Source organism: Gopherus flavomarginatus, chromosome 4, assembly GCF_025201925.1.
Source record: "Gopherus flavomarginatus isolate rGopFla2 chromosome 4, rGopFla2.mat.asm, whole genome shotgun sequence".
NCBI lineage: Eukaryota > Metazoa > Chordata > Testudines > Testudinidae > Gopherus > Gopherus flavomarginatus.
Genome location: NC_066620.1, coordinates 119,548,062 through 119,571,899, shown reverse-complemented (window position 1 = coordinate 119,571,899; position 23,838 = coordinate 119,548,062). Strand labels below are relative to the sequence as shown.

The 23,838-nt window shown below is 45.4% G+C and overlaps 1 protein-coding gene across 1 annotated transcript in view; it reads left to right on the top strand.

The window, feature by feature from the left end:
- RSPO3 (R-spondin 3) overlaps positions 1–23,838 on the top strand; it is a 102,945-nt gene that overhangs the window by 50,037 nt on the left and 29,070 nt on the right. Inside the window, exons 2-4 of the mRNA XM_050949878.1 lie at positions 142–333; positions 1,939–2,085; positions 5,439–5,636. Of these exons, the coding sequence (XP_050805835.1) occupies positions 142–333; positions 1,939–2,085; positions 5,439–5,636 (537 nt within the window). The remainder of the gene's footprint in view (positions 1–141; positions 334–1,938; positions 2,086–5,438; positions 5,637–23,838) is intronic.

Genomic DNA, 23,838 nt, shown 5'->3' with positions numbered 1-23,838 from the left:
TAAGAGATGGAAGCAAAAATGAACCAGCCCTTGAAGGCTGTCACATAAGATTTTAACACAGCACTCAGAGTACAGAAGCATCATCATACCACTGGCTTGTCTAATCTCTTTTCTTCTTTTTAAAATAACTTGTCTTTTCAGTGCATCCCAATGTGAGCCAGGGTTGCCAAGGAGGGTGTGCCACATGTTCCGACTACAATGGATGCTTGTCATGCAAACCCAGACTCTTTTTTGTTCTGGAGAGGATCGGCATGAAACAGATCGGAGTATGTCTTTCTTCATGTCCAAGTGGATACTTTGGAACGCGGTATCCAGAAATAAATAAGTGTACAAGTAAGTGCTGGGGAAAACAATGCTGTACCTATATACTTTATATTTCTGATATGAGACTAAACCTCATATTGTGTATCCCTATGAATCAAGGAAGTTAAATATTAGATAGATAGATTCTTTAGTTTGTTCAGCCTTTTTATGCTGGTACAATTAATATTCAACTGAGTGGAATTTTAGAGTGGCAAAGCTTAAGTAAAATATCTTTGTATGGATGACCTATCCAGGCACTGGGGATGGACTCCTCTCCTACATCCTTATTCAAAGGTAAAGGATACCATTATAGTCCACCAGTGCCACAGCTACAGATCAATGGCTGTAGCAGCAGACAGGGGCCACTGCAGCTGCACAGAGTGGAACCTGTGACTATGAGATCCATACCATTTATACACTCATTGACAGTGCTCTTGTCAATCCCCCAGCCTGACCTCTGTTTCCCCATGAGATAGAGATTGATACTGAGGAGTACTGCTCCACATTGAGGTTTCCAGAGCTACTTTGCATGACCTCTCTGTAGCTATATACTATGCATAGCATAACCACAATGGTGCTTTTGCAATTTCGGCGTGTTACTATATTCTGGTCAACTGTCAATCTGTGGGGAAATGCTGAACTGTCATTGATTTTCTGTGGGGTTAGATGCCTAACTTGCATCTCTTCCTTCCTCCTACCCATCAATACTTTTTGAATTTTGACAAAATTTGACATTTTGAAATTTGAAACTAAAACCTGGAGAAAAACCCTTTTTTGACCAACTTTATTTACTAGTCACCTACGTGACTAAATAAAACATAGGAATTATAGCTAAGTAATTTTCCTTACTTATTGACGAGTGGATGCTGGAGCATATTCCAATATTCATGTAACCTCCGAGCCACTAAACAACTTCAACTAACTGTGCACTTTTCCCTAACAGTATCTCTAGAGTAAATGTAACCATGTCCTTTGTATATCACTTGCACAATAGTATACATACAAGTTTTATCCTATTGTTAAAAATCCATGTCTGGTAGCTGGCTTCTGTCCTATATGAATGATATAAACATAGTAATTATGGAAAATGCTGTGGGACTGCAACAAAAAGTAATGGAGCAGAAATCAGTCAATCAATCAATATGAAAAGAAAAAATAATAATTCTAAATTCTGAAATATGTTTTTAATTCTTCCGGAATGAATGGCGATATACTTGATGGACCTGATTCTCCACTGACTTGCATTTTAGCCAGGGCCAGCTCCACAGTTTTTGCCGCCCCAAGCAGTGCACCGAATTGCCGCCGTGGACGGCGGGGGCATTCCGTGTGCCCTTAGGGCGGCAGGCGTGTTTCCACGGCGGCGACAATTCGGCGGGGGGGGCTTCTATGTTTAGCTGAAGCCGCCGCAGACAGCTAAACATAGAAGCTGCCACAGAATTCTCATTTCCCGCAGTGTAAAGGGGACTTCACATGGATATGAATAAAATGTACTCTCACTGGAAGGCCCTTATACATTGCCAGAGTGGCATAAAATATAAACCTAAACCTCGGCAAACATGTAAATCAAGGACTTAGTGTCTAACTGGGGTGAGTGAAAATGACACAGGATACAATTCTTCCCGTTTTGTATTACAGAATGTAAAGCTGACTGTGATACCTGCTTCACCAAAAATTTCTGCACAAAATGTAAAAGTGGGTTTTACTTACACAACGGAAAGTGCCTTGAAAACTGCCCTGAGGGGCTGGAACCCAACAATCACACGATGGAGTGCACCAGCATTGGTAAGTAGAGTCTCCAGCCTAAGCCCCAACCCAGCAAGTCCTACAAGTGTGGCACTCATATTGACCACATGGAGTCCGCGCAGGGGAGGACTTGCAGGAATAGATTTAGAGTTAGGAACAGGAAAGGTTCAGTCACAAGAAGTGTTCTCCATGCCATAACCTCAAGGTGTTTCCTGAATCTACCCTCTGACCCCTTCAGAACAATCCATTGCCCTCTGATGAGCAACTTCCAATTATTAGGGACTCTCCTGTGCCAGTTAAGCATAGGCCAATGTTTGGGATGATATGGAACACCTCAGGAATTCTACCTCAGGGATTCCTCCCCAAAATCTTCAGCATGCTGGTGAATATCGGTTGTACTACACCCGTTCAGGAAATGCAACATGCTTTCTCTTCCACACCGGGTCAGCTCTGCTAACTGGTGCTTGGGAGTAGAGGGCAGAGCCATTGCTCCTTCCCCAACACTTTGAGGTGTCTTGCAGTATTGATAACTTCAGATGTTAAAAAATCATGAGTCAGCCCCTCTTCACCTTCCCCTCAATCATGAGATTTTTATACAGATGTTGGGTTTTTTATTTGTCTTCTGGTTTATGAGCCTTTCAGGTGCCTTCAGGACACATTTTTTAAGCTTTTGTTCACAGCCATGAGGAGTAGAAACTTACTTAAAAACTAATGGAAGCTGAGATTCTGATGTAATCATTTTACTCCAGGAGCTACGGCTTTAATTGAAACTTCAAATATTGTTACAAAACAAGATAAATTCATGGGAATAGGCAACACTGATCCTGTCACTCAGAAAGTGCAAAGAGGGGAACAGTCCTTATGCTTCTTGTGCTGCCTATGTTGTGCAGCCACAGAGCTCTGTGCTACCACCTGGCACTGGTAGAAATCTGCTCACTCCATGAATGTGGATGTAAATCTCATGGTACCAGTGGAAATTGTGTGCATATTTTGAGAAGGAAGCAAAGCTTGAGCAGATTTGAAAGGAATTAAAATAATATACAATAGTTTTGCAGCTCTCTTTCCAAATATATATTTACCTCAGTGGTGGTGATGGTTTTCATAGTTTGATTTCCAAGCAAGGACTTTCTTCACAGCAAAGAAACCTGAAGAATCATTTCTGCTTCTTTGGTGTGTGTTTCAAGCTGCCTAAGACTTAGCTGCTTTAACAATGAGTCAGTCTTGACTAGGAAAAGTCATTAAAAGCTGCAGAGAAAAAACAGACCTTTGCTGTGCATGTAAAGACCTATTATTTTAACAGGAGAGCCTCACATGTAATATGAAAAGCGAAGTGAGCCACATAACAATTAAGTGGAGATTTTTTGAGATCAGCAGTCTTCTAGGGTTTGTAAAATTTGGAAATAAGTTGCAGAAATGGAAAAATCTATTAGGCTATTAAATCCATCATCCTCATATTGTTGTAGGGTGTATTCTTCTACACCAGGGGTGACCAACCTGAGCTTGAGAAGGAACCAGAATTTACCAATGTACATTGCCAAAGAGCCACAGTAATATGCAGGGGTGACTCTATCTTTTTTGCCGCCCCAAGCACGGCAGGCAGGCTGCCTTTGGCTGCGCGCCTGTGGGAGGTCCCCGGTCCTGCATATTCGGTGGCATGCCTGCGGGAGGTCTGCCGGTCCCACGACTTCAGTGTATCCACCACCGAATTGCTGCCAAATCCATGGGACCAGCAGACCTCCCGCAGGCATGCCGCCGAAGGCAGCCTGACTGCTGCCCTCATAGCGACGGGCAGGGTGCCCCCAGCGGCTTGCTGCCTCAGGCACCCTCTTGGAGAGCTGGTGCCTGGAGCCACCACTGGTAATATGTCAGCCGCCTCTCATCAGCTCCCCACCCCACTTCCAGCGCCTCCCACCCACCAGCAGCCTGCCAGTCAGTGCCTCTCCCTCCCTCTCTGCACCTCCCGATCAGCTGTTTTGTGGTGTGCAGGAGGCTCTCAGTGGGAGGAGTGAGGACATGGCAGGCTCAGAGGAGAGGGCAGGAAGAGGTAGAATGGGTAGAGGGCCTGTAGAAGAGCCAAGGGTTGAGCAGTGAGCACCCCCTGGCACATTGGAGAGTTGGCGCCTGTAGTCCAGCCCCGGAGTCAATGCTTATACAAGGAGCTGCATGTTAACTTCTGAAGAGACGCATGTGGCTCCAGAGCCACAGGTTGCCCACCCCTGCTCTAGACAGAGGATGTATATGGTATTAAAAGTACACTACATTTAATCTGCAGGAGAAAAATTAGGAGATGGGCCAAACTAGGACAATTATTCAAAAGCACACTCCTAACCCTAACCCTAACCCTTCGCCTTCCCCTGCAGCGTGGGGCATGGGTCACTTGCTGGTGGATTCTCTGCAGCTTGAAGTCTTCAAACCACAATTTGAAGACTTCAATAACTCAGGCATAGGTTAGGGGTTTGTTATAGAAGTGGATGGGTAGGGTTCTGTGGCCTGCTTTGTGCAGGGGGGTCGGACTAGATGATCACATTGGTCCCTTCTGACCCTAAAATCTATGAATCTATGAATAAACATTGAAAATTATCTACATAAGCATTACAGAAGCACACAAAATGAACTAGGTGATGTACAAGTCTAGGAAGGCACTCTTTGCTAAAGAATTTACAATAATAAGGGAGCTGGATCCAAATGTCCCTGGTCTGGGCTTTGCAAAAGCAAAACCCTACCAATGAAGTCCTCCAAACCCAACGTCTCTCCCAGTTTTCCCCACCTTTACCTGGTATGTGTTACAAATAGCATCCCTTTCATGGCTCTTGACTAAGTTGTTCAATACCAAGAGAGTGAAGAGCATGGACCTGATTCTCCTCTCACCTGGGTGTGAATCAAGTTTGATTCCACTGAAGTCTGAGGAATTATGCTTCTGTAAAAAGCAGTGTGAGATCAGAATCAGGCCTAATGTCTCATTTTGCCAAAACCTTTTTTTTTTTTTTTTTTGCTATAATTCTTGAATGGAATTGGCAAAAGCAGTGCAGCTAGTATGAAATAATCCTACTAGTACATAACTGATTAGCATTGTTTTACAGTTGCGAGCATTCTGGACAGGCCAAATTCTCCTCTCGGTTATACCTCGGTAGATCCAGAGTAACTCCATTTAGGTAAACAGAGTTACTCCCAATTTGGACCCGGGAAATTGAGAGCACTATTTGGCCCAGTTTCTCATCTGAGACTGGCCTTAGAAAGAAGATTTATTTGCTCAAGGCCAGCCTGCTTTTCAGTTTGAAGATGAATTCATTTTTCTTACATTTTGGTTGATGCATAAAAAAATGAATATCCTGTATGCATTGTGTGCTCTTAAAGTTTCCGGTCTGGCTCAGCATGTTGTATGTTTGTTACAGTGCATTGTGAAGCTAGTGAGTGGAGTCCATGGAGCTCCTGCACAAAGAAAGGAAAAACATGTGGCTTCAAGAGAGGAAATGAAACAAGGGTCAGAGAAATTGTACAGCATCCTTCAGCACAGGGCAATCCGTGCCCAGCTACAAGTGAAAACAGAAAATGTATTGTACAAAGAAAGAGATGTCAGAAGGAAGGAAAAGGTACCATGTTATCACCATCATATGAGCTTGACATTGGGTTTGTTTAATAATTCACTTCTGAACTCCTGGGCCTGCATTTCTTAAGCCACTAAAACTCCCACTGGCATTAGTGTTTGTTTGGCCTGAGTGAGGAGATGTGGAATCGTGTCCTCGCACAGAGTAAAAACTGCACTGACTCCTTACGAAATCTGCCTTCTGTCTTATCAAACTCTAGAAGTATCTCCTCTCAATGGGTTCTGCAGGCAGAACTGCCATTGGCATTAGTGTAAGACCTGGGTGTGTAGTTAAAGGAAACCCATACAGATAAATAAGCTGAGGCCAAAAATGTTAGCCCCATTCTCTAAGCTGTGAATTCGGTGGGGAAGTGCACTGCACCAACCCCATACCTGGCACAGCATTCTTCCCCCAGTGCATTGCCACAGCTACTCTGGCTGTCACACAGGAGGGGATGGGAACCCACGCTCCTCCTAGTTCCTGTTTCTTCCTGCCCACTCCTCAACCACATGCAAAGAAAGGATCACAGCCCCATGGAGACTGCTCTGCACTGCTACTCATGGTATGGGTAGAGCACTGGGAGTCAGAGAGGGTCTTACACCTCTCACTCTCTGCCTGGACACACAAAACGGGCCATGCTTTGAGTCCAAATTAGTTAATTAGTATTTAACTAGTAGCTGAAAACCTGTGCTGTCCCACAGGTATAATTTGTAGTCATGTCTGTAAAAAAGCCCAAAATGGCTGCGAAATGAAAAATTGGACATTAACAGACTGCAAAGTCCATGGAAGATTGAACCTGGTGATTTTCTGAACAAGAAGAGCCCTCATCAGGCTTGTAGCTGTTTCCATCGCTTCACACTAACTCAACAGACACTGTAAGCTTCAGAGTGATGTTTGGGGTGATTATGTGCGCGAGTTGTGTGGTTGATTTGTGTCTGGGGAGCCAGTTATTGTGTGTGCTGTGAGATTTGCAGTGAGTTGTGCAGGTGCCAGTTGGTCACATGAGTACTCCACCAACTGGGCAGTTTCCCTCATGTAACAAATGAACTTGTTGCATGCAAATTAGCTGTAGAGTAAGGGTAGTGATTGGCTGAATTACCTCTGATATCACAACGCTCTAGGACTCTAAGTATGACATAGACACATGCTTACTGTCACTGTACACCGCATGGGTGGAATTCGTAAAATCAAAATGGCTGAGAGCTTAAAAATTGGATGGTAATAGACGGTGAAATCCAGTGATGAATCAACCTGGTGATACTCTGAACAAAGAGAGCTCTCAGCCATGCTTGTAGCTGCTTTCCTCACTTCACATTAACTCTACAGACATTCTAGGCTTCAGAGTGACACACAGAGTGACATTCTCAGAATCCTGTGTAGGTTGTTATCAGTTACCAATTGTTTGTTGCAAGTTACTCATAGAAATGGACAAACTTTTTGCTACTACTAATATTTTTAGGGCTGGATTGTTTCATAAGGCCACAGGCAACAATAAAAGATGGGGTGTTCCTGCCCCACGCAGGAGTATGACAGGGAAGGACTGATGACTCAGGGCACTACAATTTCCTTCCTGCATCCTCTTTGCTGCGGGAGGTAGTGTTCAGGGCTGGCCTATGGAAGCAGTAGATTGTACTTTCCCCCACCCTATACTAGCTTAGCTTTGCTGGGCAGTGTACTGAAGGCAGTGGAGCCAAGGCTCCATCCATTCCCCATCCACGCCCTATCCATCTTCTCTGGGGACAGCAAACAGCAAGAGCACAGCATTCATTTATTCCTATATACCAGCAATTCACAAACTGGGGTCCACGCATCCCTGGGGGTCCGCAAGGGCACTCCAGGGGATCTGCGAATCAACTGCACACCACGGAATACCTGTAGAGTGGGGGCGTGTCCTGGGGCTGAGCACTTCTCTTGGAGCTAGCATCTGCACTGCTGCAAGAGGAGCAGGATCGTCCCACCCGAGCCTGCATGCAGAATTCACATTGTGTTTTCAGACACATCGGCTGGCTCTTCCCGTGTTTTCCCTCTGCTGCTGATTTTCACAGCTCCGGGGCCACCGGCCCTGCTGATCAACTCCACACTCAGCACCAGGACCTGCCCCCCCACTCCACAGCTGTTCCGCAGTGTGAAGTTGATTAGCGGGGCCAGTGGCCCCAGGCATGACTCACAGACCACTTGGAACCATGAAAATCAGCAGCAAAGGAAAGCACAGGAGAAGCCAGAGCAAAGCAGCCTCTGCCAACCGGCGGGTGCGTCTGGAAGGCCAGTGTGAATTCTACAGGCAGCCCTGCTGGCTCGGGTGGGACAATCCTGCCCCTCTCGCAGCAGTGCTGATGCTAGCTCCAAGAGAGATGCTCAGCCCTTGGACCCGCCTCCACTCCACAGCTGTTCTGCAGCATGCAGTTGACTTGCATCCAGAGACATAAATAGGTTCTTACTTCCTCTGAATGCTGCTACGCAGTTGCACAGCTCGAGAGACAATCTAGCTAACCTTCAGTAACTAAGGGTCATAATCAGTTTTTTGGTTTGGGGTTTTTTTTTTTGAAGAGGGGTAGGGGAATTGTTTTGTTTTGTTTTTTGCTGCCAAAGCTTGAGCAAACAACACAGGACTGAACATTAATGCTGAAACTGTAAATAACATTTTTCTCTGGGTGATGATGATATTGTGCATGCATATGGTATTTTGGCAGCATCTTCATATTGGTCAAGACATTTCATTTTGAAAAATGTCTGCTGTTCATGTGTAGTAAGTACTTTAAAAGAAACTCCTCACATATTTTACTGTCAATTCTTACTTTGTGCTTTATGGGACTTGTGCCAAACCATATTTGCAAAATATTGTATGCCACAAAAAGTCCTTTAAGGTAATAAATCTATTTTTGCAAAGTGCATAAAGTTGTTTCTTTTGAGCAAGTAATGGACCATAGTCTGCCCTGTTTTACACCCAGTGCTCAACCCCTTTGAAACTAGTGTGGTTGGATGAAGTATAAATTACAACAGCATCTTTCCCAGTGGGATTTGTGTGTGTGTGTATGTCTGAAGGCAAAATGGAGCCCTTTGCTCTTTTAAAAGTTTTTAAATCCATGGCTACACCTAACCCCTGTAACAGTAGCCATGATTCTCTGTCATCTCCGCTTTTATATACCTCCATAAAGAAGATGGATTATTTTTTAAAGAAAATCTTTAATAAAACCAAGGAAATTCACACAAAAAGCCAACTAGGTTAAAATAACATTAAGGACTGGATTATGGAGACACAAGACAGGAAACTGAGACTTAAGGCTAAAAGTCTATACTTACTTTTCTACTGGAAAAGGGGAAATGAAGCTTTTCACCATAATCTCCAGGCCACTTCTGCCTCCTCACTCTGACCTCCCCCTCTTCCACAAAAAGAAAGTTTTGTTCCTTCGTGAGTGACACCTGAAATATACAAGAGTTCCACAGGCTAAATTCGTTCAGTGAGCTACACAGTAGAAAGCAGGGGGAAAGAAAGTTCTAGAAAAGAAAAGAAAAAAACAAGCAAAACTGGGTTCACTGTTAAGAAAAAATGAAAACCACACTTAAGTAACACAGAAAGCTATTTTGCAATGCATATGTTGTTACATCTATTATATTAAAGGTCACTGATAGATCTAGTAGTATCAGCACTGATGTTGGTCATTCCTCCATGGTCATAAGCAGATCATTAGCTAGTTCAGCAAGTGCTGTTTCCATGCTGAATCTAAGTCTGTATTCTGACTGTTAGGGATTTAGAGCATTGGCAAAAGACAAGTGATGATGAGTTTGTTTGCCACAATTGTCTCTGTGACTTGGCTCAGGAAGGTGAGATTAGAGACAGGGTGTTAGTCAGCTAAATTGCTGGTATCTCTCATAGGCATTTGCCTATGGTGAGTAGGCAGATTCAGATAAAGCGCATAGAAAGATTCTTTTGTTTCATTTATCTATTGGGTCCTTTGGTCTGTCAAGATGGGTTGTAATTCTGCTTCTGCTTTCTCCTCACTGAAGTAGACTGAGAGGTCTTCATGGGAGAAGGTGCTAGGTTCTGAGACAGAATGCAAGCAAACTGGGATAATTAGGTGAATCGAACCATAAATAGTTCTTCCAGCCTTGATTTAGCAGGCTACAGCTGCCCACATTAGCCTAGATGGACCACTGTTTAATCCAACATGGCAATTCCTATGCTCTTGTGTCCCAGGTAGGACACTCTAACACTTCTATCCTCACCTAAACCTTCTGAGGGTTTATTTCGGTATTTTCTACCCGTTCCAAGCCATGATGTCCAAATTCATCCAATCTGCAATATACTTGATCCTTTGCCCAGCAACTGATCCTGCTTCCCAACTGATCCCTTTCCTTTTTCTCCTTCATCTGTGTTTTCTGTCTTGTAATCCATTCTCCAAGACACAAGCACCCTCCAGTTTAATAAGGTGCTTCTTTTCCCTGCCCATGTTGAGATCCTTCTTTGATTTTGACCTTTGAATGAAAATCCCACTGCATGAGAGTCAACTGGTGCACTAGTTTGCTGCGATCACTGTCATGAGACTGATGATGATACCAAGTACTGCTGTGATTTCCTGAGGTGCAAAATGCATTATGGGACACAATGGAAAAAGAACTGAGCAAATACTGTGTATTATCCAGAAAGATTTGCTTACAGTTTTTTCATAAATGTGCTTTTGGCCATACTCGTGACCTTTCAGTGGTTGCTTTCTGCAAAGGTACGTGAGATTGGCTTTTACTGGCAGGAAACCAAACGTCAAAGTTGCATGCACAAATATTTGTGGAAAATGAATTTTAAGTTTTCATACATGAGTACCTGTATTTCTGCCAGAACAGCTCATCCAAATGTGGAAAAACTATACCATGTGATTTATCTGACTAATCACAACTAAACAATACACTTGGCCTCGCTAATATTGAATGCTATCAAAGGACATTTCATCATCAATCTGCCAAGATTAAAATAGTCACCAAAAATGGTCTAATAATTATGAATAAGGAATATATCATGGGAAACAGTGTTTATTATGCAAGAAAATATGCAGGCTAAATGTATCAAATATATGTATTTGTTGTGGAACATTAATTAATGTATTAATTATTATTATTTATTTGTATTACTGTAGTGGCTGGGAGCCCCAGTCATGGACCATTTACCCGTTGTGCTCGGTTCTGTAAAAACACAGGAAAAAAAAGGACGGTCCTTGCTCCAACATGCTTACAATCTAAGTATAAGCTAATAGACGACAGCAGATACACTCAAACAGATGGGTTCAATTATTTCTAACTGCAGTTTAGTGACCATCAACTCAGGGCAGCCTGGAAGCATGGCACGACTGTGCTGAGAATTGCTTTTGACCAGGCGGAAGAGAGAGTGCTCCTTGGAAGCAGGTTAGCCCAGTGGGTTTGATAGGTAACACTTTGCTACGGAAAATCAAGTGGGTGCTTTGTGATTCTTCAATGCACCCCAGAAATGGGGAGGGAGAAATCTCCTTGGGCAGGGGGTGATCTCTAGGTGAAGAATGGAAGAGACAAAGGAGTAAGGGGGAGGGAAGAGAAGGCTTTGGACAGGAGTAGTTTTAATGAAGATGGGATTATACTGAAATAAGTTGATGGAGCTAGATAGATGGAAAATGTTGCTATTCTCCACTTTGTATATCTGAATCTAAAGGTTCATGTTTGGTTTGAATAGCCAGGAAGGCCAAGATTCAGGACAGTTCTGTTGTTTTATTAAACTAGTTCATCCATCCCTAATTAGTATGTGTGTGTCCAACATATTTCCAGACCAGATCTGATAAATATGCAGTTGGCTCCCATAGATATAGTTGGAGTCCTATCAGGCTTTCATTAGATTTCCAAAAACACTACTCAGCTAAAATTCCCAAAGCCATTCATCAAGGTTAGAGTAGCTGTTACTTTAGCTGAAGACAATGTAACATAATACCAACAGGCTTAAAATATTAAGTGATAAATTCCCCTTCCTTACACTCACTCACACGCCACAGAGTCACACACATCAATGGAACACAAAGGGCTGCTTAATAAAGTAAGCTGCTCATTTAGTACTTCTCTTGAAGAAAAAGTTGTGTAGCTGATCTCTGATCACTTTCTTTTGTTTATAAGCCTGGCTTTCATTAGCATTCAATTAAACTGTTCCAAGCAGAACTGACAGAAAAATCACATGAAGTTTGTAACAAAAGACAAACAAAACAGGAAATAAAAATAATTATGTTGTGTATTGAAAATACAGCTCTCTTGGAGTTAATGGCAAATTCTCTGACATCATTGGGGCCAGGAATTCATCCTTATTGTTTAATAACCAAAGGGAGCACTGATGAGGGGCCCGATGCAAAATACACTAAGGTCAACACGAATCCCACCAGTCATTTGATCCTATCAGTGTCAGTTTGCATGTACAAATGTAGTGTTGGGCCTGCATTGTGAGGACCTCACTTGTGGAACAGGATGTTGCAATTTTGGCCCTTAATGTCAGAATATCCCAGGTTGCACTGATTACACATAATCTTCTTTCTTATTAATGTAAAATAAAGAAACACGCAAATACATTTTAAGGGGAGGTTTGCTGTTTGAGAAGTTAGCTCTATAAAAGGGTATATTGGAATTTCTGGCTAGGTCTTCCTCTAGGCTTAGCAAGAGCACTTGGCTAGTAATGAACCCTTCTGCTAGTATCTAGGCCAGTGTTGCCTAAACTGTGAGACTGGCCTCCCTGGCAATACCGTAGCTTCTTTCAGGAGAGTCACAGGCAGCCCAACAAAAATTGACAGGAGAGGGAATGAAATAGTAGATTCTGTTCTCCTTAAGTCTTGACAAAACAGTATTATGTATTAGTGCTATTGTATTTGTTATTGTAATGGACATCCTGCAGTACAGGAACACCTGCTTAGTCCAAAGTGGAAGCAACCCATGAGTAGGGCTCTGTGTCTGTCACAAAAGTTGTGGAAGTCACAGATTCTGTGACTTTCCATGACCTCCATGACTTCTGCAGGAACCAGTGTGGCTAACTCCAGGGCTGCCCAAGCAGCTGGCTCTAGGGCCAGCTGCTCAGGTGGCCCCCAGAACAGCCACACCAGTCGCTGCTGGGTGGCCTCAAGGATAGGCACACTAGCCTCTGCTCTGGCGGCCCTGGCAGTGGTCCCCAGGCAGCCGGCCAGAGCAGTCACAGTCCGCGGCCTGAGCAGCTGGTGTTGCCGGCCACGAGTGCCCCCCTTCAGCAGCAGCCCGCGCCATGTCCCTCCAGTGACCACCTCCCACAATTCAATCACAGGCATTTTTAGTAAAAGTCATAGACAGGTCATGGGACGCGAATTTTTGTTTATTGCCCTTGACCTGTCTATGACTTTTACTAAAAATACTCCTGACTAAAACTTAGCCTTACCCATGAGGAATGGGAAATTAAATAGGTTGGCTGTCCCTGTCCGTTCCAAATGTTAAAAATGAAAGGCCTGGTCCAAAGTCTATTAAAATCAATGGGAGGCTTTTCATTGATGTTAGTGGGTTCTGGGTCAGGCCCATAATTCTCAAATAACTGCCCCTCATCTAAAAAAAGAACAGTCCAGGAACTCTGGCCATGTTTGGTACTGACTGCTCAGCAAGATTACTTTTTTACTTACAGCGTTTTACCTAAAGGTACATGGGAAGGTGTGATAGTTCAATCAAAGATAATGTTAAACCCCTCCCACTGTCCCCTAGACATATATAGGCTAGTGACATTTAAAACAAGGACCAAAATGCTCAAAGCTGAGACATCACAGTAATACATTTCTCTGGTGCGACAGTAATGAAGCGCATTCTGTGTGAAAGAAACCAGTGTGGCTATGGTTAATGACCTTGCTGCATGATTAGTCACCAGGCTTCTGAAGCTTCAAAATTAACATGAAGCTAATTACTGCATCCTTTTGTTTACATTGTGTATATGCCACTGGGTCATAGCTTTGGCCTCTTGCGAGTCCAAGCTACTATAATTGAGGAATCTGTCTTGTGAAGAGTTTGATTGTTTATTTTCTGTTTGTTTCTGCCAAGAAAGCCCTTTGTTTCCTTTCCTGGCTGGGGTTTTGACTCTTTAACTTTAACACATTTCTATCCTTCATTAGTAGCATTGCTGAGACTAAGGGTCCAGTTCTGTGTCCCTTTTACAGCAGCCCAGGGATTGCAAAACCAGTTTAAATGTCCTCCTGCGGTTTTCTCAAGCAGAGAGCAGTGTAGACTGCATTATGTTACCCCCACTCATAGCCCCAGGCACATACTAAGTTAGGCGGGGAAGGACTGGCCTGAGAACTTTGCGTTCTGGCTATTCTGGACTGCAGAGCAGCCTACAGATGGCTGAGTGGAGCTGGTGTAAGTTAGAGCAGTGGCTTGCACTGCTGTAGCTTACAATCAGAGCTGCACTGGTCCCTGGACCAGCCCAGAATCTCAGAGGTGCAAAGCTAGCACAAAATCACCTGTGACCTGCCAAACCTGAAAGGTGTAGTATGGAATCTGACCCTTAAAGCCAGGAGTTGAATGCTCAGAAGGAGTTAAACACCTAAATCCTAATTTAGGGGTTTTAGTGCCCATTTTGGTTCCACTTAGATGCACAAAACTCTTGCCTAACCCTGGTAGGTGCCCAAACGGTCAAAATTTTCAGGGTAAAAGTTCCCTCCATGCCTAAATTTCTGCCTCTGGGTATGCACACTGCTGCTTCACTCTAAAGGTGTCTGCACTGCAATAAAACACCCATGGCTGGCCCAAGACCTTCCCCACTCATGAGGTCCCAGAACCCAGCAGCCAAAATCGGAAGTGACCACCTTTTCAAAAGGCAAAAGCAGGGCACATGCAGGACCCCATCCACTCTGAGGCCCCATCCCCTGCTCCACCTCTTCCCCCTGAGGGCCCACTCCCTGGCCAGGCCAGAAGCCAGAGCCGGACCGTGGTATGAGCCCCCAGGGAGCCTGGGCTGCTGTGGGGAGCTCTGGAACCTTCATCTGCCCTGGATGGTGGCCAGGTGCTCAAGAGCAGCCCCCGTCCCATGTCCCTGCCCCTTGTGGTGTGCCACCCAGGGCAAGTGGCATGTCCAGGGCTCCCCACAGCAGTCCATGCTCCCTGGGCAGCTCTTATTACTTCTTGGCCAGGGGGCAGCACCTCAGGGGGAAAAGGAAGAGCCAGGGTGGGGCTTCGGGGAAGGAGGAGGAGCAGGGGGCTGGGGACTTGGGAGAAGAGCAGAAACAGGAACTGGGCCTCAGGGGAAGAGAAGGGTCAGGGGGCTGGGCCTCATGGCAAGGGGGAGGGCTAGGGCTCACCTCAACCAGCCCCTTCTACCAAGAAGAGGCTGGCGCCACCCTTAAGCCTCAGGCAGGTGCAGAGTGGTGCCACAGGGAATCAGGGACAAATGCTGTCCCGGAGTCATTCAGCCTAGATCAGGACTTGAATTCTGCATTTTCAGACTGTCCCACTCATTTCTGGATGGATGGTCACCCTAGCCCGAATGTCTATATTGCAATTTTATAGCCCTGGAGCTTGGTCCCCGCAAGCCAAAATCAGCTGACACAGGCCATCCAGGGGTCTTTTATTGCAGTTAAGACATACCCAAAATGTCTGGACACCTATGTCCCACCTAATGCGAGAGCAATTCAGGCAGACAGGCATTTAAGACACATACATGGCCCAACCCAGCAGCCACCTATAGGATCAGGTTCTATTCAGAACTCAGCTGGAGGAGGAGGAGCAACAGCATGCCTTAAAAGTTTTAGCCCACTGGTTACAGGAGTTGCCTGGGAAGTAGGAAATCCACGTTCAATTCCTCTGCTTAGGCAAAGAGGGAAAAAGGATTTGAACTCAGGTCTCCCGCCACTGACCTATGGGATTTTCTGACATCTGTCCTGTTGAAGCTGTTCCACTATGGCTTAAATACTTAAATAATCATTGGGCCAGAGAAAGAGAGCAAGCAAAAGACAGAATGACTTGGTAGCCTGGTGGGCCTCTACTCTAATTGTTGTTTAGTTTTATTATTTAGCCACAGTAGAATAGCTTTAGCAAGAGAGATTAAGGAAGCCCTGTAGCAGAATATCCCATAGCTTCGAGGTTAGAGCCCTCACCTGTGAGATAAGAGATACCTGTTCAAACCCTTTCTCCCCCTCTGTCTGAGCGGTAACTGAACCTGAGTGCCCAACATCCTATGCAACTGCTCTAAAAGTTATAAGGTGCCTACCACGATGAACCTGTGAATTGCTATGAAGAGATAGACACCCGTCTGAAGTTAGTTGCCTATCTCCGAGAGAGAAGGGCCTTAGTATATAGCCTGCTTGTGGGTATCTTCCATTGCCTAGCTTAGGCAGCTTCTCACGTAACATGCTGGTGTCTGAGAATCCCAGTCTCATAGTGTATGGATCCTAGTTACCAAACTTAAGCTTTATGGATTGCAGGGTAGTTCCTGTGATTTTCCAGGTGCCTAAAAGTTAGGTGCTATGTCACAACACCAAGCTCCTTTTCATCATTCAGCCTCAGGTTTTTAAAAGCATTTAGGCACCCAAAGACACAGATAGATGCCTAGTAGGATTTTCAAAATTGCAACTAGGTGCTATCTGCATCTTTATGCACCTAAAAATCTAACCCTTAGAGCCCAATAAAGATTAAAACTATTTCTTATAACAACTAGACCTTTATGCTATCCCTTATTTTCTTATGTGAGCGTTAATTCCGCATTATGCCTAATAACTCCAAGAGGAAAGGAGACACAGGCCAGGATTGGGCAACTATATTACACACAAAGGCCCACACTATCAAAGACCCTTTGCATGTGCAGCTGAGCTATTCTGTATGCAGAAGATAACACATGCTATGCACCTAGGCAAGCTGAAAATGGCTGCTTGGCTGGCCGCTGCCTCTGTGCCTCTTTTGGAGACACTCACCTCTTCCAACTCCTCTCCTTTGCCTTCTTCCTCTCTTCCCTGTTCTGGCAGGACAGAGAGCAGTTGCCGGGGTCACTCAGCTGCCCTTAGCTCTTCTGGAACATGCTCTAAATTGTGCTGGACTCACTGTGAGTAAACAACCTTGATACTTGGTTAACGAGGACATAAACCATTTTGAAACTTAAAAACATGAAGTGCATGGTCAGCTGCTCCTGTGAAGGGAACAATTCAGAGAAAGCTGTTAGTGTTTGCGTGTTGAAATGCTGACTGCACTCTAGCCACCCCCCCACATCGCTAAGCCAAGTAAATGAACTCATTAAACTGTTTTTCTTACCATTAATGAGTCTTTATTGTGCCCCCTTATGTTCCCGGAGGACTTTATCCTAGATGCCTCATCTCCGCAAGGGAAAACAGAGGGTGAAAAATACAACAACCTGCTGTACCACAAGCGTCTACCCCTCTGCCCCCTATAAGCTCCCTTCATCTTGTCTGCCATCCCATAATCACCAACACTTCTGAACTCCTCCTCCCTGCCACAAAAATAGAAAGGGGCAACTTGCCAATTTACTCACTCTCCACTCACTAGCAGAGCGCTGCAGACAGGTCAGTAGTGCCTGGGTAGCACTGCCACATAGCGGTGATGAAGGGAACTGGCTAAGCTGGCAGGAAGGTTAACTAGCACATCCTTTCTCCAGACTTGGGCCCTTCCCCATTTTGATCTTTGGGTCTTGGAAAGAAGCATGAGAGAGAGAAAATAAATTCATTAGTACATCTAACAAACAGGGTCAAAGAATGAAAAACGTTTGGAAAATGTTGGCCACAGAGTAAAAGAGGCCGTGGATGTTTTCAAGTTTAATGGTGACGCATACAGCACTGTTTAATCAGAGTTAAATCCTGGTCCATGGAATACTTCCATGTATAGCAATGCTGTTATGGCATTGTAAATCAGGGAAAGCTATAGTACTCATTCACTGTTGTATAATTTGCCATATTTGCGATGGGCCTGATCCAAAGCTCATAGAAGTCAGTGGGATTTGGATGAGGCTCTACAGGGTTATTTTCAAAATTCCTTTATTATAAAATGAAAACAAAGAAAGACTTTCCAGCTGCTGTTCCTACTCATCCTGCTGAATCATTGTCTATTCATCCCCACCCAGGCAGTTCCTCCTACTCCTTCACCCTCAGCTCTCTGCATCTCTGGTCCTGTATCTTCTCAATGAACTTCCCCAGCTACATCACCAGGACTTCCATCCGCTTTGCTCAAGCCAGCACCCCATCCCTCACTTCCCAGCACCTTCCCCACAGCTTTTAAAAAGAAAATACCTTCAGCTACCGTTTTTATTACAAAGCTCTAAGAAGAGCTTTAGAATGCTCCTCATTAGGTGTCAACATCAAAAAATATTACTATAGATTCATAGGTCTTGCAGCCAGAAGGAAACATTATGGTCATTTAGTCTGTCTTGCTTCATAGCACAGGCTATCAATGTCATGCAGTCAGGGGCAGCTCTAGTTATTTTGCAGCTTGCCTGCGGAGGGTCCTCCGAAGCCACGGGACCGGCAGACTATATGCAGGCAAGCCACCGAAGGCAACCTGCCTGCCGCCCTCACGGCGATCAGCAGAGCGCCCCCAGTGGCTTGCCGCCCCTAGCACGCACTTAGAGTGCTGGGGCCTGAAGCCGCCCCTGCGTGCAGTGATTCCTGAAGCTTGCCAAACAACTTGTGATTGAATTTGAGCACACCTTTTAGAAAGACATCCACTCTTGATATAAAGATTCCAAACAATGGAGAATCCACTACATACCTTGGTATTTAACCTACTGAAAGTCACAGCTGAGTAGCAGTTTAAATTTGGCTTGTGTGTGTGGCAGGGGTTCTGTGTGTGTGGGGGGCGGGGGTGAGAGAGAGAGAAGTTTAGCACAGTTCATTTGATAATCAGGAATTTTATATTACATGCTTACAGTTCCTTAGAATTTAATAGAGAGTGAAAAATATTTCTACAGATTTGTTAAGGCAACCTATGGAATTATATACAACAGTAGGGGCATAGTAGATGCTATAGATTGATTTCTATAAATATTGTATATATATATGTGAATATCAGTATAGATAAATAGATGTGTGTGTATAATATGCATACACACACATTCCTATGAAATACTATAAGCAATTATAATAATTTCTACAGAGTTCTATTAAATTTCCATAGAACTCTACTGTTTTCATCCCTAGTAAATTCTATAGGACTTCTCCGTAAGGGCATGCTTGATCCACAAATAAATGTAGAGCCTGATCCTCTACCCATTAAGGTCAATATCAGAACTCCTGTTCTCCCGGTGCAGCCAAGCTTGCTCTTGGGCCAGACAGCCCTGAATCAGGGACCTACAACCAGCTCCCTGTATCCCACCCCCTCATTCCATTTTGTCCATGCAAATAGAGAAGCAAGTTATGTCTGGCTCAGTTTTCTACAGCTCTTCAGAAGCCCAGGATCGCTATGGTAGGATGCATGCAGGACTTGGCTGTGTGCCTGTATTTCACAAAAAGTTTCAATGAGGCTGGTGGGCCAGATCCCCAGATGGAATAAATTGGCATAGCTCCATGATCAGTTTACAGTAGCTGAGGGTCTGACCCACTGCGTTTGCATATTAATATATGTTAAGGCCATGGAGAATTTAATTACTTTTTAAATTAATTGCAACAAATAATATTATTGTTTAATTCTCAATATTTTTTTTTTAGTTTGTTAACATAATTTTTTGCACTAGCGGGAACTTAATAAAAAACAACCCTAAGAACTAATTATTGATTAAAAATTCAGTGACTGCAGAAATCATGATTCATAATATATTCCAAAAAATCAGTGTTAATAATCAGACCATTAGTTCCTTGCAACAGAGAATGACGGCAAAATAATGAGCCAGTTGTCTACAAGTGAAACATACAGTCCATGATTTTAATTCCCCATCTCTGTAGATTTTAATTATTAACTATAGTGTTGATCACTGATTACTCTCGCCCCTCGCTCCACCGATATGGTCACAAGGTGCCCGTTATCTACCGGGTAATGAGCGTTGGGATAGGGCGGAGGCTTGATCACTGGATGTCCTCGGGAGGGTTGACAAGTGCCCCGAAGGTAGCAATGGGGATAACGCAAACAATGAGTCGTGGGGTTAAAATTGAGGGTTTATTGAATGGGTCACAAGTGAGGATGAGGAACAACTTAATACTAGTTACAACTTGGGCCTACAATATAATACTAGAACAAATAATAAAAATACTGCAATTACAAACAGAAGCTGACCCTGGTACCGCTCTAAGTCCCAGTAGTTATTCAGGTCCTTCCAAGGGTTAGTAAAGGTGCTATTGGTGCTATTATTAAGCATAAATGCAATTACTCGTCTAAGTAAAAAAAAAATGCAATAAGACAGTTAAAGATTGCCGTGAGACTCCGGCCAATCCCCCTTGCGTTCAAGGTTTCCTGATTAGCGGGTTTGCCCTAGCAGGAGCCTTGGGGCAGCTGGAATCGGCTTTCGTCTCCGGCTTACAACACGATTACAGGCTCAGTTAGTTAGCAGAATTAGCAGAATTAGCAGCTAGGCATACTTACACACACAAACCACAAACGTTTCATTACCACTGGCAGACGGGTAGGCTTCTGAGAACACGGAGCCGAGGGAGACCTCGAGTTGATCAGGCTCGGTTACGGATACAGGTTTCTGCGTTTTCTCCCTGCCCACTGCTTGCACGGTGGGCAATTTATAAGGGTAATGACGTGTTCAGGTTTTTGGCCAGGTTTCTCCTAATTAGGAGATTTACAGGTGCCTCGTTACCACCCTCGGCGGGGGGGGGAGGAGGTTTCCTGGAAATGGCTGACCACAAAATTTGCCTAGCCCCAATGGTAACTTTTGGGTAATGCTTCTCGCTTGAGAGTACGTGCATGCTCGTTTCCTGAACGTGGAGGCCAGGGCAAAAGCTGCCTAGGTCTGTGACACTAACATGCCCCCGTGCCCTGGGCTCCATGTGAACGTTATGCCTATACCTTAGATTAATCGTCCGACTAGCCATCCCCTTCTACAAGAGGGCGTGTGTCGGGGGAAGAGGCAATGTAGGCCGACCAGATAACACGATGGATGCAGGCTTTTAAGCAGGCACAGCCAAGGCAGAGCAGGATACACCTGACCAGGAGGGAGATAAGGAGAGATTGGAAATAAGCCTTGTAGGCTCAGAGACCTAACCAGTCGAGCCAGGACCAAAATCGGAAGGTCTCCCTGGACTCACGCACGGCGGTTCCTAAAGCCCTGAGGTTATTAACGACTTCCGTTAAATTTTCAGATACAGAAGAAACAGAGACACAACACTTATCCTTAAACTGTGGGTACATGGATATGAGGGTCTCACAAAAATCCCGTGATTGCAGAAAAAATTGTATCATTAATCGGTTCTGAAAAGAATAATCTGATAATTCCATTAGCTGCTGATTAACTAAATTAAAACCCTTTGCGGTGGTATTTGCCAGCTTTTCAATAGCCAGTGATTGGAATAATACTTGCTCACATAATAACATATATCCAACGGGGTTAAACGAGACCACTGAAGACACTACAGAGGACAGCGCACCCTTTGCCTTCTCCCACCAACCCCAGGAACGTCGAACCCGTCCGGCTGAGTTGGGATGCCAGGTCTTAACATAAATACCACCCCCTTTTAACAGGATAGAACCAATGGTACATATGCCTCTAGGGTTAGCGGGGAGCGCCGTATAGGCTGCCTCGCTGCACAGCCAAAAGTGACCGGGTCTGGGGGACCAAGGGGAAAAGACAGAGTTCTGGCATGCCGAGCCTCCCTTAAAAACTAACTTCTTAATGTGGCTATGGGATAGATATGTGTGTTTGAGGGGCTGATAGAATCTTTTGCCGCTATAAGTGATGTCGCCGGACCCAATTTTCCGACCGCGGCTACCGCATAAAACGGGGGGTGGGGACGTATGATTGAAAATAGGGCTGCTGGCCGTCTCATTTCCGTCTACAAGCTGCCACTGGGAACAATTGGGGTAGGCCCCGACCCAAATGGTTTCTGTTCGATTATTTCCCAAAAAGACCCAACAGTGGGATGCCATGGGCCTTTCTCCAGGTGACAAGGGGAGTGGGCCCATACGACGTACCCTAGTTTCATTAAAAATAGAAAAAACAAGGGGGGAAATGGGGTCGAGAAGATCATTTGTGCAACCTGTCCATTGTACGGTGGGGAGCCACTGAGCAAAGGGGGAAGAGCAATTAAGGGGACCATTAATGCTACTAAAATTAAACACTAAAGGCAATAAATCAAACAAAGGCCTATTTACAGACAGCTTATTGGAACATGCAAGGCAGTTATCAGGGGTCAGTGAGGATAAGTCGACGTTTCCTCCCAGAACTTCCTGGATCCAATAGGCTGCAAACATAAGCTGATGGGTATTTTCGTTCACGGGATACGGATGCCTCAGGTTCAGCAGATCTGGGCCCTTCTGGTTGTCGTCCTGGCTTCCCGCAGCTATGGCGAGCTGTAAGACAAAGCAGAAGGCGGCCTTATTGGCCCCCGTTAGTTCGCTCCTGATTCGGAACGTTTGCTTATCCAGTTATGGTGGACCAAGGTGTGATTGCCCTGGACATCTACAACCGTATAGGTATTGGGATATTTGCCCGCAGTTACAATTTGTGCGGCATAGGGTTCTCGGTGACCTGAGGCCTGTGGCTCAGCCACCCAGACAAGTTGGTCGGGGTGATATACGGGAGTCCAGGGGCCTCTAGGCCTGGGGCTGATTTCGGGCCAACGAGAATAGTTTGCGTTGAGGGAGATAAGGACCTGTGGTAATAGCGTACTCCAACCCTTATAGTCAACGTTGGGATTGACTGAACGTATCATGGTTTTCAGAACCCCGATTTTCCGCTCTACAACGCCATTACTTTCGGGGTGATATTTTAAGTGAATATGGAGGGAGGCCCCCCATCCCAACACCAATGCTTCAAAACGCTTGCTGGTAAAAGGGGGTCCCCCATCTGCTTGAACTTCGGAGGGCACACCCCATGCCGTGGCCACCTGTTGCAGCACCCCAGCCACGGCCGCCGCCGTGGTGGTATTCAGGGGGATGCAGTGAGTTTGACGGGAGCCCAAATCCACCACTACTAGAGCCTTTGGGTGGCGACGGGCTCCGGGTAGGGGTCCCATTAAATCTATTTGCCACACCGCGCCGGGAGGAAAGAACTCTGCCGCGTACGCCCACCGCTCGTAACGCGGGCGGTTTTGGGACTTGATTTGTGCACACTTAAGGCAGGACTGTACTATTCTTTCGCAGTCCTGCCGCCGTACCTCGGGTTTACCCTGAGCAGCTCGGGCTAACTGATTGTATAAGCGGCCGCTAGGCAAATGCCCCCAATCCTCATGAAACCATCAGAGGAATGGATCGGTTTTGAGCTGGGGCTGTTGCCCCAGACACACTTGGGGTGCTTGAATTTCCCTCATTTTTTGGTCCAATTTGGAGTGGAGGGGGTCAGAATTAGGACGATGCGACGGAGAATGGGTTATAAACCAGGGCCGGGAGAACTTACATACAAGGCTAAAAATAGTGTCCCACAGGGGCGTAAATGCTGTGGGGTTAGCCTCTCCCGTGAGAATGCTGAGACAAAATTGTGAGTCTATGCCCAACACGACTTGAACAGAAACGGAATGGGCCTGGGTAACGTGCTGGGCAGCGAGAAGGACCCCATGGACTTCGCTATGCTGGGCCAATGAACCCGGCGGGAGGAGATCAACCTGGAAGTGGTCGCATTTAGCACAGAGGACTCCTGCCTGGGGGGTCGGGGAAGTGCCCCCGTCGGACACAATCCAGGGGTCATATTTTGTTTCTATACACAAGGGCTCCGAGGCTGCTGGGAATCGGACATCGCTCGGCAGCGATTTAAGCGTCCATTCCCGCCACGTGACTTCCCCCAAATAACACAGCTGTTGCCAAGTTAGGCTGGTGCCGTGAAAACTGGGGGGGGGGGGCAGCCGCGTGAGCCAAGGAATGAGGTGTACCTCTGGGCCGATCAGGGTTCCTTTACTAGATAGCGGAGCCCAAATGCGCGCCTCACCTGCGGCTAGCAGCATAAGTCCTATGGGTCCATATCGATACTGAGGGCCCTTGAGCCGTCGGGCCCAGTTATAGACCGGTTGCCCGTCTTGTGATACTGAGTACCCATAATGATGTGTAAAGAAAAGGGTAATGGTAAAAGGTGAGTCCCTTTTATATCGCGCCAGCCGTGGGTTAGAGGCAAACCAGGCGGCTATTC